At 30.7% G+C, this 17,013-nt stretch overlaps 6 protein-coding genes across 6 annotated transcripts; 4 read left to right on the top strand and 2 right to left on the bottom strand.

The window, feature by feature from the left end:
* Positions 1-4,080: 4,080 nt before the first annotated feature.
* TVAGG3_1000960 (RNA polymerase II transcription regulator recruiting protein) lies at positions 4,081-4,965 on the top strand (the record flags this gene model as incomplete). Its single annotated transcript, XM_001328985.2, has 1 exon — positions 4,300-4,806. One exon carries the CDS (start codon positions 4,300-4,302, stop codon positions 4,804-4,806), a length of 507 nt encoding a protein of 168 aa, XP_001329020.2.
* Positions 4,966-7,014: 2,049 nt separating this feature from the next.
* TVAGG3_1000950 (uncharacterized protein) lies at positions 7,015-7,577 on the top strand (the record flags this gene model as incomplete). Its single annotated transcript, XM_001328987.2, has 1 exon — positions 7,015-7,527. One exon carries the CDS (start codon positions 7,015-7,017, stop codon positions 7,525-7,527), a length of 513 nt encoding a protein of 170 aa, XP_001329022.1.
* An 83-nt stretch (positions 7,578-7,660) lies between these two features.
* Positions 7,661-8,931, bottom strand: TVAGG3_1000940 (mRNA splicing, via spliceosome; the record flags this gene model as incomplete). The annotated part of the gene is made up of 1 exon (XM_001328988.1): positions 8,115-8,798. One exon carries the CDS (start codon positions 8,796-8,798, stop codon positions 8,115-8,117), a length of 684 nt encoding a protein of 227 aa, XP_001329023.1.
* Positions 8,932-10,685: 1,754 nt separating this feature from the next.
* TVAGG3_1000930 (uncharacterized protein) lies at positions 10,686-11,500 on the top strand (the record flags this gene model as incomplete). The annotated part of the gene is made up of 1 exon (XM_001328989.2): positions 10,688-11,086. One exon carries the CDS (start codon positions 10,688-10,690, stop codon positions 11,084-11,086), a length of 399 nt encoding a protein of 132 aa, XP_001329024.1.
* Positions 11,501-11,551: 51 nt separating this feature from the next.
* On the bottom strand, positions 11,552-12,356 carry TVAGG3_1000920 (alpha-amylase protein; the record flags this gene model as incomplete). Its single annotated transcript, XM_001328990.1, has 1 exon — positions 11,926-12,198. One exon carries the CDS (start codon positions 12,196-12,198, stop codon positions 11,926-11,928), a length of 273 nt encoding a protein of 90 aa, XP_001329025.1.
* A 3,042-nt stretch (positions 12,357-15,398) lies between these two features.
* TVAGG3_1000910 (maltodextrin glucosidase family) lies at positions 15,399-16,893 on the top strand (the record flags this gene model as incomplete). Its single annotated transcript, XM_001328992.1, has 1 exon — positions 15,442-16,893. The coding sequence occupies one exon, from the start codon at positions 15,442-15,444 to the stop codon at positions 16,891-16,893; it is 1,452 nt and encodes a 483-aa protein (XP_001329027.1).
* Positions 16,894-17,013: the final 120 nt, after the last annotated feature.

Here is a 17,013-nt window from a genome sequence, read left to right as displayed (position 1 = left end):
ATACTCGTATTTCGGAAACTCTAGCTTGTAATTACCTAAAGTATTGTGGTCTGAAACTTCGAAATTTGAAAAAAGAATAAATAGAAAAAAAATATGGAAATTATTCAATATGATTTTGAATTATTATTATACATCGGTTAACATTTTGAAAGGCAAAACAATATGTTAAAATAGCAAATATTTAAAAAAAAATTGTGAAAAATGAATGTGAAATAGGAGCTGGGGAGTTCAAAACCATGTCGAATTGGGCAACACTGGCAATCGATTGTGATATCAAAACGAACAACTCTAAATTAAGGCTTATTGAAGAGATTTTGATTTAGGAATTTTGAAATAAAGATTTGACACATATTCAATAATTTGAAAGGGCGTAGAAAATTCCCTGTTTACGACAATCTTATTTCTGAGGAATCCTGAATAAAATTGTGAAAGTTAAAATCAAACTTCTTTTCAAAAATGTAGATAATTTATCACTTGTATAAATTATCAAACAATCGTTTTTTTTATCAAATTTCAATTGAAAAGCATTTTCTAAGTTGGTTTCATCCATCAAGTGTACTATAAGCTGACTTAAGTATTGTAATGGTTCCAAAATAAAAGGTGATGCCATTTTACAAGTTGATCTTTGACGATTATTAATCTATTTTTGTGACTGAAAGCGGAGTTTTTGGAATGGTTGACTACAATCGAAGGCATGAACCAATTTCAATAATACGAACTTAGCTCCAAACAAAAGATTTTTTACTATTAATCTCAATTTTTACGAAAAAAAAACAATAACATTATTCTACCGGGAGAATGATTAAAAATAAAATAATAAGTAAAATATCATATCATATTACGATTGAAATATTTCAAAAACTCAAAAAAATTTAATAAATATTATTAAATTGAGAAATCGAAGTAAATGGATATAATATGTATATCCAATGAAATCGATGCTTATAAGCGAATATAATTTTTTGATGATAAAAATTTGCAAAAAATTGTGAACTTTTTCAAGTTTGAAAAGCGAATTTCTAATAAATGAAGAGGCGAATATTAAAAATTATCAATTCGTATTTTAAAGTAAAGTAATTTGGGCTAAACTTGAGTCTCGTGAAAATTAATGAAAATTAAAATAGCGTAAATCACTAATTGCTCGAAAACGAGAACTCTGCTTGGTTCAAAAAAGAAAGTTTGAGATATTTGAAGATGATGGGAAGAAATTATGAAAGTCTGTGAGAATGAAGGATTGGTATTTGTGATTAAATTGAACCTTTAGAGGCATAATATCGTCGAAAAAAAGTTCTTCAATTCTGAATAGTAAGTTTCGAGGTTAAAAAAGATGATAAGTGAACAAAGAAGCCTTTAGAACATAATAGTAATGGAAGGATATATGGGTTTTGATTGAATTGATAGAATTAAGCTAAAAATTATAAATAAAATGATATAAATAAATTATAATCAACAAACAATTGAAATTAAGATGGGAATGTGTATGATGATTAATGAGAACAGAAAAATAAAATCATTTGAAAAAGATTGAAAATCTCCTAAAAAATAATAACAAATTTGGTTTAAAAATAATTGTAATTAGCAATATCAATGGTTCAGACTCTATAAATTGAAAAAAAGCACGTTTGTGCGGAGAGGATTGAAAGTATTGATTTTCAAATTGAAAGCATTCAAATTGAAAAATATCTATAAAATAACTTATTTGATGTTTAAAATCAAAATATTATTTCGCTTTGATCACTGAAAATGATATTTTGACAGATGCTTCAAATTCATTAACATTCAATTTTTTAGTTATGGAAATTAGATAGATTTCGCAATATATTAAGTTATTTAACAATAAATCAATTGAAAGCAAAATCATTTTTTCAATTTAACAAAATTATTTGTCGCTTTTAGTTTATGTAATTTTATTTATCAAATCTCATAAGAATGATATTAATTTATAAGGCATAACTAATTTAGTGTTTAATAATTTCGCAATCTTTTGAAAGCTATTGTTTCGTTTTTTTATGCGAATTTTTTATGATAATATTCCTGATTTAATATATAATGTTATCGATTTTCAAATTATTTTGTATACATTCACAAAAACGGGGGATAATTTTGCAAATTACCTCAGACTTTTCAGAGGATGATGAGCCAACTCAATCCTCTGAAATAGTCTGTGGTAATTTTTAGTCTCTACACTATTTCAATATAAGCTCCATTTTTAAACAGTTTTTAAAAATCGAGCATTGAAAAGTGTGACGAGACTTTCTATTTTAAAGGTTGATGGTAAAAATTCTTATTATCATATTTTGTTTATGATTTGCTAAATAATTTAAGTGGACAACATGTACGTTAGCAACAAAATCAAGCCTTCAAAATTTTTGACAATTTTTCAATTAATTCAAAAATTGCGTTGTATTGGATTGGTAAATCATGTTTAAAATTTAAAACTACATACGAATATTTTTTTCACAATTTTTTTTAACTTTTTCCATATAAAATTGTTAATCTTTATTGAAAAAGCAATCTGATATTCTATGTGTTTATGCTTAATTTATAATTATCAATTATTAGTCCTATTGATTGGTCCCGAATATAGAAATCAGATTGAAATTTTGAACTTTCAGTTTGCCAAATTTTTTTTCGGATTGAATTCTCCACGTTTAACATATCTAATACTACCATTTGTTACTTCTCATATTGAATTTTTCCAAAATAATTGTTTTTTTTTGACAAAATCTTCAACGATGAACCGAGAAAACTTCTTTATTTCTTCAGATGAAATGAATTACATTTTATCTTCTTTTGTCATTGATAATCCCTGGTTGTTTTCGAACAAAAGCACTTAGATGCTTCGATATTTTATCAAATTCTCTTTTTATTTATTATGTTAAATTCAGCACAAAACAATGAATAACCTTAACTTGGTTTTTAAATAAATGAATTCAAAATTTACCAAATCTATATATATTTTAATATTCATTTTTAATTTCCTAAGACGGTCTTCACAACTTAATTTTTGAGTTCATATATTTGAAAGTAGAATAGGTGGAAATAATCTATCTTAGTTTATCCATTTAAATCTCTAAATAGTTATAAATATTTTTGAATTCCTTAATATATTCATAAATCAAACGCGATGCAAATGTTCTCTTGTACCTCAACATCTAGAAAATATTTATAATTCAAAAGGATTTAATGAAAATTTAAAACAACTATTGATCATGATTATTTCTTAATAATTCTATTGAACTTGCTACTTCATTCAATTACTTTATATGAAATATAATCTAAAAACTCAAAACTATGTCTAATTCTATGGGATATTGAACATTATGTCATAATAACTTATATTGAAGGATGCATATTATTCAGATCGGCATAACATACTGTCTGCAAGTGTGTTAATGAAACAAATCATTAAAATTCTAAAGAAGTATTCAACAAATAGTAAAATATATTCAAATTCAATTAAAGTAACAAAGAATCAAACTAAATAGGTCCTATAACAATAGACTAGCTTAATGATATTTCATAGGATTGTTATAATTTTTATAAATTTAGAAAATGGCATTATTTCATTATAATTTCGTTGTTTTTGTATTATATTATTGATTTATTTTCATATCATATTGAGATAACAGACAATTTTTCATTAAAATCGATAAATTTGTGATTGAACAAATTTGATTAGATGAATAATTCTGAAATTTCGTTTCTATTTGATTTGTCAAAGCCAATGAATTTATAATATTGGCGTTATCCGAAAAATTAATTCAATGAATCATGATTCGAGATTGGATTCAAAGAGACGACAAGATATTCCCTAATTAATATTTGGACCATTAGTAGTATACTCCATCTAATACGTTAGAACTCCGAATCATCAATGATAATAAAAATTCCTTTTCAATAACCATATAAAGTCAAGATTATTGCAGTATGACTATCCTGAATGCAAGTATAGATGAATTTATCTACTGCAATTTGTTGGATGGAAGGTTTCCTTCGGACACTTGGAGAGTGGATTCTTGATTTTTTAATAAACGATTATTTTTTGATAAAATGCGTGGTCTGAAAATTGATATATGGGTTGCTGAAAAATTATTTTTTGGAATCTTAATGTACTCATATAATACAGCATGTTTGCTTCTAATGGTGTTTCCTTTCAATTTTATTATATAATAAATTCAATGGGAAATCCACACAGCAATTTCTCGGACGATAAACAGAAAAATTGAGTGCCCTCTCAAATGTCTCTCAATAAATTTGATTGAGTATTGTTACCAATATCATTTTTATAGTTGCGAAATGCAAGCTCCTGCCAACTTCAAAATTGATGCACAGTACTCTACATCACTTAGAAAGAGATTTACAGAGGCTGAAGATAATCTCCTTAGAACTCTTCGTGCTAACGACAAAATGACTTGGGACGAAATAGCTTCTTACCTCCCAGGTAGGACCGGCCGTCAATGCAAGGATAGATACAATAACTACTTGAACCAACAGATTGTTTCAAAGAACTGGACCACGGAAGAAGATTTCATTATCATTCAAAAATACCAGCAATATGGACCAAGATGGACGACAATTGCTAAGTTTTTGAATAACAGAAGTGGTAATAATGTTAAGAATCGTTGGTATAAGTCTATTGCACTTAGATATCCAAATCTTCAAACTGTTGCTACAGCTCCTAGGCATAACAAGAAACCTGAATCTCCAGTTGTTGAAAATCAGAATTCTGACTCCTCGTCCGAAGTTTTTAATGATGATATTTTCGAATATCATGAACTTGATGATCCATTCTTACTCATTTAAGTAGAATGACTATTTCATAGAGTTTGTTTATTGTTTGATTGTTAATTAAACTATTGACATGTCTTTTAATAATAAATTTTTATTTTAGAAGAATTTGATCAATATCTCACTTAATTTCATATTATATAGTTTAATTCTATGAGATTAATGTATAATTTATTATTAAAAATTATAACGTATTTCATTTTTAATAAGGCATTTGATATCAAAATTCTGGAAACCCTTAATTTTCCATTAATAATAGTATAAATTAACCAATTTCACAAGAAAAAATAGTATATTTAGCGTTCAAAGAATAATTCCATCTTTTCTATATGAATATGTAAAATTATGAATCGAATAACTATGAATTCATTTTGTAAGTAGTATTCATTGAAAATCAATCATATAGATAATGTATACATCATTTAGGGAATGATTGCTTATAAAATAAAATAATTTACAGAAATCAAATTTCTGAATTGATATGACTAATAATATACAATAAAACACTGAGAATATGAATAAATTTGTTGATATTTTTCTTATCATTATTGGCTTTAATCAAATTCTTCCTTAAAACTATACCAAAAAACTAACGCTTGAATTGATCCGACGTTTTTTGGCTCAATTTGGACAGTTTTGCATAAATTTCTTCTTAAAATAATACAAAAAACCTACTATCTGTATGAAATTTGTAAATTTCGATGAAAATAAATTTGATGTGAAAAAAGAATTTAAATTTTATATTTTATTTCCTTGACAACTTCACATGTTAGGTCCCCTTTTGCAAATTTGAAAAAATCTCTTCATTCATTTCTATCAGCGCGCCAATAGAAATGAATTATATATATAAGAAAGATTAGCACACATTTCAAAAAATATTGTAGAATCAAAAAACATTTCTATATTTTATAAATCCAATATATGTTTGTATGGAAAATTCGAGAGATTCAAGGATAATACAGTAAGAATTGAAAATCTAAGTGGAAAAATTCGGTAAGAGTGATCTCACCCTTTTCCAATATCGAAATAATTCTGAAATTAAATTTCATTTATGACATTTTTCATGAATTTCGTGCAGAGATAACTCAAATTATGCAATTTTAATTTATAAATACATTCCTTCTGTTAATTCTGTAAAGTATTTTCGCCTCAAAAAAGATACAATCAAACACATACTATTATGCTAATTTTATTGTATTTATACCTTATGAAATTCATTACCATGTTTTTTAAAAAATTAATTTTAATCAATGTCAAATCAAATTCTGATTTTGAAGTATATTTTCTTATTAAACCATATTCATAAATTGAACTTGGTCTTCAGAATCTTTTTCTACTTTCAATTGATGTTTCTTGATGATTAAAAATGCCCCGATGCATACGGCAGCAATAATGAGGATGCCAATAATTATTCCTGCAATAGCTCCAGCTCCTAGTTTTCCAGATTTGGACTTCTGATCGTTTCCTTGGTCATTGTTAGGCGTGATTACTTCCTCGGGCGCAGTTGTTTGTGGTCGTATGGTGGTAATTGCAGGTGTTCGTTCGGGCGTTGGATTTGGAGTTTGTGGTGGCCAGATTGCATACAAAAAATCGTATGTTAAATTTCCAAACCTCTTAGCTTTGTCAGGCTCATCAAAAATAATTCTGGTTAACGTGATATCTCTTATAATTGGGTCAAATATAAGAAGATTAATGCTCTTCAAAGTGAGTGTTTGACCTGGTTCAACAATATATTTCTGGACTTTTCGATCATTAGTCCAAGCAGTAACATTAAAAGAAACCTGATCTGGACATGTGATATTTGTTGAGAATGAATAAAATGAATATACTTCTTGAGGTATATCCATTTTTCGAATTCTGTATCCTATTGGTTTGTCGGATAATGCATCGATGGCGAAATTGAAAGATTTTCTCATATATGTAAAAGTATTTTCATATAATCCTTCCATAACAATTGTAACATTTTGGGTTCCATTGTAGGATCTGATGTTATAGTGATAATCAATCTTTTCAATAGCTAATTCGCTTTCACTATAAAAATGGCATAATTGATAATCCAGATAATGATAAGGATAAACGTTAACTGATGATTGAATATCTACAGATTTTTGATTTGGATTACCATTTAATGTTATATATCAATGGGATTACATAAATGTTAATGAAAATTCTTTCTCCAACTGAATAATTTTGTAGCTTTACAAAAAAATTTTTTTTGTCAGAATGCAGAGACCAACTTTTATTGAATATGCTCAGAGAACAGGTAGAGGCATGATTACTGGCCATGGTTTTGCTCTTATGGGGTCAATGAAGCACGCACTCTTTGAGGCCCCTTATGGATCAAAAATGGCTGAATTTAAATCCAATTTTGCTTTAACATCAAAGCAAAATGCTGTTAGCATGGCAAAATGGGCTCTTTGCTCTGCTACAATCACACCATATATAACTTCTCGCATTAAAAATCCAATAGTTGCAGATATCGCTGAAGGTTCTATGGTTGGTGCTCTCTTAGAATGGAGAAATGGTATGAAGGGAATTGCATCGGGGGCTTTCCAAGGTGCCCTTCAGTCAGTTTTCATGACAGTTGTCGGAAAAGGTCTCCAGATCGTACTTACACCAATTAATACATACAGAAACAATCAAAGAGTAAAGAAATTCACAATTGAACGCAATCAAAATACACTTAAGTCTCCATTTGAGGCCATTTCTACAGTTTTCTTCAATTCTCCAAAATAATTTAGAAATATATAAGTAAATTATAAAGTAAATTGTCAAAATTCTATGATACTAATCTTTCTTTTTTACGAACTACAATAATTATTGACATTTTTTTTTAATCTCAATATTCAAATAAAATCATGCAAAAATATGAGTTAAAGGATAGAAAAGTAAGTTTATTATATGAAAAATCTTTGATTAGATAAAGATCAAAAAGGAAAATTAAGATTTGTTTTGAATTCTATTGTAAATTGATAAATTAATCTAATGAAAGGATATTAACGAATAATACGATATGATTCACCATATATCCTCAAGGAATTAACACTTGAGCGCAGAAATAATTTCGCAAAGCAAACTGTTTCTATAAAATGCTTAATTGTTACTGGGTTTCTAAAAATATGTAACTTCGAAGTGCAATCTTAGGGTTTTCAGCTACTTAATTCAGTGGAAGTAGGAGTTAATTGAATTTTTTTGTGAATTCATCAATAGAGTAAAGATACATATGAGAAATTGGAATCATGAGCTTTTTGATTAGCTTCAACTGTATAAGAAGAATAAATCAAATACAATTTTTCAGATTAAAAAAAAATCTTCGAAATTTTCTAAGGCTCATCTAATCCATCTCCAATTGAGGACCAAATATTTGTTGTTCCAATAGGAATGTGTTTCATTTGAACTTTATCTTCTTTGATTTGGGGCTTCTCAACAAAATTTTCAACAATTTTCTTATCAGATTCAGAATGATGAACTATTGTGTCCGAATTCTTATAGATTTTGTCTAAATCACTTAATTTAGGACGACGTTGATGCAGTCCTTTTTTTGTTATCATATCTAATTCGGCTGTCTGATTGATATCACGCATTGTGTCAGATCTGGTCTTTTCAACTTCTTTTATACGGCTGCCTGATAATTTTTCTTTTAATTCTTTTGCTTGTTCAATGCGGAAATCTCTCCAAGGCTCAAAATGGCGCGTTCCTCCTGACTCTACAATGTAATCAGAATTCTCTGGATCAGTTTTCAGTACAATTTCTCCATAACATTCTTTGCAATGAATGTATAGTCTATAAACTGTAATTCCAAGGTAATCTTGGCCGTACGCTATTTCTTTTCTTGAGTTTGCTTTGGTACCTGGTCCCATTATAAATCCGCAATTATTGCATTTAATTGCCATTGGAAGCATAAATCGTGTATCATGCTGTCCATTTTTAGGTTTCGATTTCCTTCCTGTATCAGATGGATCAAAGTTTGGAGGGATATAATATGACGATACTCTCCTTTGACCCATTCAGGGAAAATACACTATAAAATGAATAAAACTCATGTTTTATATAGATGTTTTAATGACGGCGCCGAACTATTACCCACTAACAGAATTCGATACGCAGCGATATAACTTGAACATTCTTAGCTATTTTTAAATGGTATTTTATAGAATTGATAAATATACGTATTTTGATATGAAATTAGTTGAAAAATAATACTCAACATATCAAATCTCAATAATTATGATAAATTATGATATGCCACTCATCAAACAATATATCTAATTATAACCATAAGTACAAAAAGTGCATTTTCCAAAGACTTTAAGAAAATTTGAAAAATATCGAGAATAAAAAAGTAGTTAAGAAATGTAAAGCATAAAATGCAAATCAACTGAATCTACTCTGTTAATATTCTCGAACTCTATAAGGACATGAACAAATTTGTTTCTACGAAATTAAAATCAAGTCATGGAAAAATTAATTAATAGCTTAGTTTGATTAGATGATATATTCTGAAACGTAAAACGCATTAAACATAAAGGAAATCTTATCATGAAAGAATTGCAAAAAAAGTGACGATTTCGCAAAATTCGAAGAAATTTATGGATAGCAAAGGTAATATCTATGGGTAATTTTGAAATTACGGATGAATTTATGATTGATGACATAAATATCCTTTCAATGGTCTTAAACAAAGGAACTTTTACTAAATTTTTGAAATGTTCGATATTGTGAACAAATTTTCGAGATTTATCATATCGAGATGTGGGTTGTACTACGAATCATATTTTGAATCGGGAAATCACTAAATTGTAGAAGACTATCTTTGATCGATGCTTCAACGTGCCATATGGCAGGTTTTGAATTTGATAGGTCAGAAATAAAATTGTGAAGACATCGTTTTTGTTTTTGAATTGTATTGAATTTGAGATAATTCTACCAATCAAGAAATGCGAAAATTTATACGCAGTTTACAGTTTTCTTTGCTAAAATAGGAATATAAAGCCCATTCTGGATTGATTAATTAAGTTCATTTGATATTTGGACGATTTATTGACAGTAAAATTAATGTAGAAATCATAAATTAGAGAGGTACGAATGAACTAAAGTATATAAATCATGATTATACGGAAATAAATTGAATGATTAAATCCGACGCTGAAAGGAGATAAATATTGAAAATATAAACTCTTTGTAAACTTTTCAAAAAATGAATTGAGAATTTGAATCAATGCATCCAAATATATGAAATTTTGATAAAATATTTATCCATAAAGATAATAGATCTGATGTTTTCGATTAGAGATTTATTCACAATTTTTTTTGGAAAATTTTTTTATTATTTACATATTTATACATTAACAAAATCAAATTAAATTTCCAGAAACTATAAACGTTATTTCGCATTCAAATTTGGCTAATGCAAAATATTAATAACTAATTTAAATTAGTTAAATATTTTCAAAAATTCTTCGCTTATAAAATTCAATAATTTTTAATTCAAATGTTATAGCATGATTTTCTTTTATTTTTTGCATATCCATTAATTAATTAAAACATATGACGCTCACTTGAATGTTCGATTTCTTATCAAAAATTCTAAATATCTTTCAAAAATTAAAGATCGTTTTGTCATTTTAGGATAACATTAATAACTATCATTAATCCTATTAAATAAACAACAAAACATTTTCAATCCTTTCAATTTTCTTATTTTTATGATTGGAATTTTCAAAGTACTTTCAATTTCTTCGCCTAAAGTTTATTTTTAATTTTTGATGCATAAACCAAACAGATGTTGGATGAATTTATTAGTTTTGAGAGCGATTTCAAATTCAGTAATTGTTCGGAATTGAGAGCTATCTTTCTCAATTGAGGCGTTCAATCAAAATCATATCATTTTTCGGCAATGCTCCGCAACGATGGATACGAACAACTCCTTACACAGACAAACAACGAGTTCAAGCTCTCTGTCTCTGCAGTTAATCCAAATGGCTGTGCAAAGGAAGGCACATTAACACTCTGTGTTGGCTCTGCAAAGAACTTCAAGAGAAACCAGCAAGAATTCAAGGTCGGCCAGCGTCCAATGGGCACAGAGTACAACTTCCAATACACAAACCCACACCGTTCTTCAATCGTCATTGCTCTCTACAACCGCAAGTCCTTCTGGTCCCAAGATCAGGAATTAGGCAAGACTGAAATCACCCTTGACAAGTTTGACGCTAATTATCCATGCGAGCGTGAAGTCCAACTTGGTGAGAACGGCCCACGTGTAATGATCCGTGCCCAGAGAACAGAAAACTTCTAAAAGGTCTGAGCATGGCTTAAAGACCTTCAATACTATTCTTAATCTATTGAAAAACTTCAATATCTTTCCAATGAAATTCCGTATTAAACAATTGTATGAACTTTAGTTAATTTTCAACATTCAATTTTTATCCAATCCTTCAAACAAGTTGAAATATTCGATTTCAAGTTTGAACTCGAAGTTATTCAAAAAAATTTATATCATCAAATTAGACATCTTAATTTTAATTCCCTACTCAAAGAATCGAACCTTTGTCCTAATGCACTAAGTTTTGCAAACAGGTTTATTCAAAATGTTCGATTTTTAATCTATAGGTAATCTGTGACAAAAAAATGTACCTATAACACATTCACAGTACTCTAATTTCTACTTAAATTTGTTCAAATGAGAAAATTCCTGTAATATTATATCAATAAACAACTTTTTTTTATAAAATATGTAAGACATTTATATTTAGTCAATATTTGAGCTTAAAGTATACCTTATCCGTCTTTGCATGAAATTGTTTGTGGATATTGTTGACATTTATACTGCATAATAGAATATGTTGAATCTTGATTTCTTCATTAGGATTTTCTGCTCATTAAAAATACCCGAAATAGTTTTACCTCTAGTTTATTTTATATATTTGAAGGTCGGGTTCCACAACTCCCAAGTCTCATAATTCCATCCGATGAAATAAGGTTTATTTCTAAATCTCTATCTATTAAGTAGGAATTTCTTTAATTGTAAACACGGGAATTTAATTTGAAGATATAGTGAATAATTACTTTGATTAATAAAATAAAATACAAATTTTAACTGGAAAGTATTTATTTGAAATTTCAATTGAATAAATTTCATTCAACCTTGAAAAGAGCAACACCAAGAGCGCTCATCTCAATGTTGTATGTTCCGTTTGAGGATGTGTATGTCTTCCCACTGATCAAGTCAGTGAGTTTCGTTTCCCCGACTGTGTAAGAAGCTGTGACAGTGTTTTGTGCGAGGTTTGCAGCGAAAACGACTTTGTTTCCTGTCTGTGAGTCGTATTTGCAGTTGAAGATGATACCGTTGCTGTATGTCTTTCCGTTCGTTCCTCTCCACAATGATGGGTTCTCGCTCCTGATCTGCATGATCTTTGCAGTGAAGTCGTGAAGGTCTTGCTCCTTAGTGCTGAAGCCGCTGATCTTTCCGTCTGTCCTTGCGCAGTAGGGTTGTTAAAAATATCAAAAATTAGCGTTTTGAAGACACCATGGTGTCTTATAATTTTCCCTTCCTTATTGGCGTGTAGAAATAAATGCGCCAATAGATTGAAGAAGAAGAATTGTTTTTCTCTTAATGAACTTTAATCCTTTTGATATAAGAATATTAAAAACATTAATATAATTTCGATTTCGGAAATTAAATTTCCAAATTTTTTGTCGATTTCAGAAATAACAGGATCCCGCATCCAACACGCAACAACAAAACACAAAACACACTTTTTGGTTCTTTCATCGTTTTAATCGTAATTTATGTAATACATGATTTGGATAAATTTTACAAAAATAGAACCTATATTATATTCTTTTCAAAGATTCTTGCAAATCATCAAAAATAATTGTATTATAAAAAACGATCAAATTATCCTTTCATTATTTTAAACTTAAATTAGTTTTTATGATTGACTAAAGCAATCATATTTATTCATCATTAAATAAACAAAAAAATAATATTTGAGAGTTATTCAAAAAAAAAAACACATTGAATTTATTAATTTGTCTCAATTTCAGTATTATAAATTTTTATAATTTCAATATTTTGAAATACACTTTTTAATATTTCAATATTTAGGATATTTCAATGTATTAAGTGGTCTCAAATTGAGCTTCTCAAATATAAGTTGGCCTATTCAAATAATAAAATTAAATAATATTTAAAATAATAAATAAAAGTGATTGAGGTCATAGCAAAACGGCTGTTTCAGTCATTAATTCTTAAAAATAAAAAGGGTAAAAACTAAATACAATGGGTAAAATTCAATAGTGTCTGTGCTATCGTTCAATTTGAAGGTGTCTTTTGAAACCGCAAGACACATTGAATTTTTGAATAGTGTATTATGGTTTGACAGACACCAATGAAAAAAATAAAATGATATTTATTTTAAATATATAAGATCCTTATATAAAATATAAATATTTTATCGTTTTATTTTCTTGTTTTAGAAATGTTTTTTATTGAAAAATCAATAAAACTAACTCCAAAATAAAATTTTTGATTTAAAGACACTATGATGACACCAGGCAAATCTTCCAAGACACCTATCGTCGGGAATCTAACAACCCTATTGCGCAGTTGTCGCTGTATGTGTTTCCTCCGCATGAGTTTCCAGAGCCATACCAGCATTCTGCGATGTCGCCGTACTCGTCACCGTAGTATATTGTGATTGGTCCTGAGTAAGCTGAGAGGACGCCGAGAGCGATCTTGTACCTGTTCCAGTAAGCATCATTCTCGCGTGCATATCCGTATTTGCTGCGGATGAGGTTTCCGAAGCGCCATACGTCATGGTTTGTGATGAACATATTCGGATAGACATCGCCACTGTATCCTTTCTCTGATGGAGTTCTGAACACGTTTCCTAAGTTCTCTACTCCGTAGCCGCCTGCGCCAGATTCTTCCATGGCGAGTGTCTGAACGAGGTTGTATCTTGATGGGAAGTCAAATGCAGATCTAAGTCCGTTCTGTCCATAAGTTCTCGTATTGATATCTTCTGCACCAGACCAGTGCTCGCCGACGATGTATCCGAGGATGCCCCACTTCTCGCCGTTGTTCTTTCTAGTTGCGCACAGTGTTTCGACTGCCTGTCTGATCTCGCACATGTAGTTATGTCCATTCTGGTAGAGCTGGTAGCACTGATCGAGTCTCCATCCATCGATTCCATACTTTTCGATCCAGTATGTTGCAACTTCTTTGTAGTAGTCTAAAGATCCTGGGTATGAGACTGGGTTCGATCCTCCTTGTGGCCATAATCCATTTGGTGATGCGCTACTGACTCCGCCGTGATGACCGAAGACACCATCAAGGATTACGTAAAGACCGAGATTGTGAGCTGTGTCAACAAGTTCTTTGAAAGTTGCTTCATCACCAAATTTTGGATCTATCTTGAAGTAGTTTGTCGCGAAGTATCCGTCGATTGAAGGAGGCTTCCTCCTTGTCCGTTCGTTGAGTCGAAAATTGGTGTAAGCCATAGAGCGTTTACATTGAGTCCCTTGATGTATGGAAGAGCATTAATAATACCGCGGAGATCTCCTTTGTGTGATGATGGTCCGTATCCAGTTCCATATCCAAGAGAGCTATCTCCATCCTGGAAAGATGATACCATAACTTGGTACATCCTAATGTTGTTGAAGTCTTCGGACTTCGACATGCATGCTAAGAGAGATAGTACACTAAGCATTTGCGTATTCGTAAAAAATGATATACTATAACTTGATCTTTTTTTTTAATCAGCTCTCTGTCAAAATTTCTACCGCATATTCAAAAAATTCACCCATCACGATAATTTTTATCAAAATTTAAATATAGTTTTGGCAATTGAGCTCAATTGTTTCTTCTCTATGTCTATACTATTATTATCGATAATTTTCTTTTTAAGGCTATTGAGATTCAATGAAAAGTACATTCATTGTTTTTTTATCCTTTCAATTTTGGCTAACACTCCCAACCTCTCTACCTGTGGGTGTCTATAAAATCTATTAATTCAGCATTTTCACACAGTGATATCATAATATGAACTCTTTATATTGTTCATTCACTTGAATAATATATATTTATTGTTTAAAATTTTTATCAATAAAGGCTGAAATAAATGTACAGGATAAACCGCTGTTATGGTCTCTTTTGTAATTTCAAATGTTTAGTTAGATTTGAAATTTCATTTATCGTTTTTATTATCTTCATATTTTGATGCTATATTTGGATATAAATAGATTTTGTTAAATTAGGCGAATAAAATGTGATTGTGTTATAAGTAAATTCAAAATATGAGTATAAAATTATCATTATCCAATGCGCTTTTGTGGTGATAATCAAGTAAAATGGATGTTTAATCTATCAAATGATGTTTTTAATGTATGAAATGTGCATAAATATAAACAATTGATAATAATTTCGAATTTGTTGTTGGATATTAAGAACAAAAAGGATTGAATAGAAAGTGCTAAACCTTTGACAAAAGCTTCTTAGCCAAATTTGAGATATTTAAGAGGTAAAATCCTTGAAAATGAATGAGGTTATCAGAGTTAATGAATTTTTTGAATATGCGGTAGAAATTTTGACAGAGAGCTGATTAAAAAAAAAGATCAAGTTATAGTATATCATTTTTTACGAATACGCAAATGCTTAGTGTACTATCTCTCTTAGCATGCATGTCGAAGTCCGAAGACTTCAACAACATTAGGATGTACCAAGTTATGGTATCATCTTTCCAGGATGGAGATAGCTCTCTTGGATATGGAACTGGATACGGACCATCATCACACAAAGGAGATCTCCGCGGTATTATTAATGCTCTTCCATACATCAAGGGACTCAATGTAAACGCTCTATGGCTTACACCAATTTTCGACTCAACGAACGGACAAGGAGGAAGCCTCCTTCAATCGACGGGATACTTCGCGACAAACTACTTCAAGATAGATCCAAAATTTGGTGATGAAGCAACTTTCAAAGAACTTGTTGACACAGCTCACAATCTCGGTCTTTACGTAATCCTTGATGGTGTCTTCGGTCATCACGGCGGAGTCAGTAGCGCATCACCAAATGGATTATGGCCACAAGGAGGATCGAACCCAGTCTCATACCCAGGATCTTTAGACTACTACAAAGAAGTTGCAACATACTGGATCGAAAAGTATGGAATCGATGGATGGAGACTCGATCAGTGCTACCAGCTCTACCAGAATGGACATAACTACATGTGCGAGATCAGACAGGCAGTCGAAACACTGTGCGCAACTAGAAAGAACAACGGCGAGAAGTGGGGCATCCTCGGATACATCGTCGGCGAGCACTGGTCTGGTGCAGAAGATATCAATACGAGAACTTATGGACAGAACGGACTTAGATCTGCATTTGACTTCCCATCAAGATACAACCTCGTTCAGACACTCGCCATGGAAGAATCTGGCGCAGGCGGCTACGGAGTAGAGAACTTAGGAAACGTGTTCAGAACTCCATCAGAGAAAGGATACAGTGGCGATGTCTATCCGAATATGTTCATCACAAACCATGACGTATGGCGCTTCGGAAACCTCATCCGCAGCAAATACGGATATGCACGCGAGAATGATGCTTACTGGAACAGGTACAAGATCGCTCTCGGCGTCCTCTCAGCTTACTCAGGACCAATCACAATATACTACGGTGACGAGTACGGCGACATCGCAGAATGCTGGTATGGCTCTGGAAACTCATGCGGAGGAAACACATACAGCGACAACTGCGCAAGGACAGACGGAAAGATCAGCGGCTTCAGCACTAAGGAGCAAGACCTTCACGACTTCACTGCAAAGATCATGCAGATCAGGAGCGAGAACCCATCATTGTGGAGAGGAACGAACGGAAAGACATACAGCAACGGTATCATCTTCAACTGCAAATACGACTCACAGACAGGAAACAAAGTCGTTTTCGCTGCAAACCTCGCACAAAACACTGTCACAGCTTCTTACACAGTCGGGGAAACGAAACTCACTGACTTGATCAGTGGGAAGACATACACATCCTCAAACGGAACATACAACATTGAGATGAGCGCTCTTGGTGTTGCTCTTTTCAAGGTTGAATGAATAATTATGAGTGAAATTATGTGCTAGCTTTGTTGAATAAAAGGTCATCAAAAAAGCTTTTGATATATCTCTAAATTTAATAAAATTTTCAAGAAAAAGTTCAAATGAACAATTAATTTA

This window comes from Trichomonas vaginalis, chromosome I (assembly GCF_026262505.1).
Source record: "Trichomonas vaginalis G3 chromosome I, whole genome shotgun sequence".
In the NCBI taxonomy this organism is placed as follows: domain Eukaryota; phylum Parabasalia; order Trichomonadida; family Trichomonadidae; genus Trichomonas; species Trichomonas vaginalis.
The sequence above is the reverse complement of the archived record's forward strand: the minus strand, read 5'-3'. Positions and strand labels throughout refer to the sequence as shown.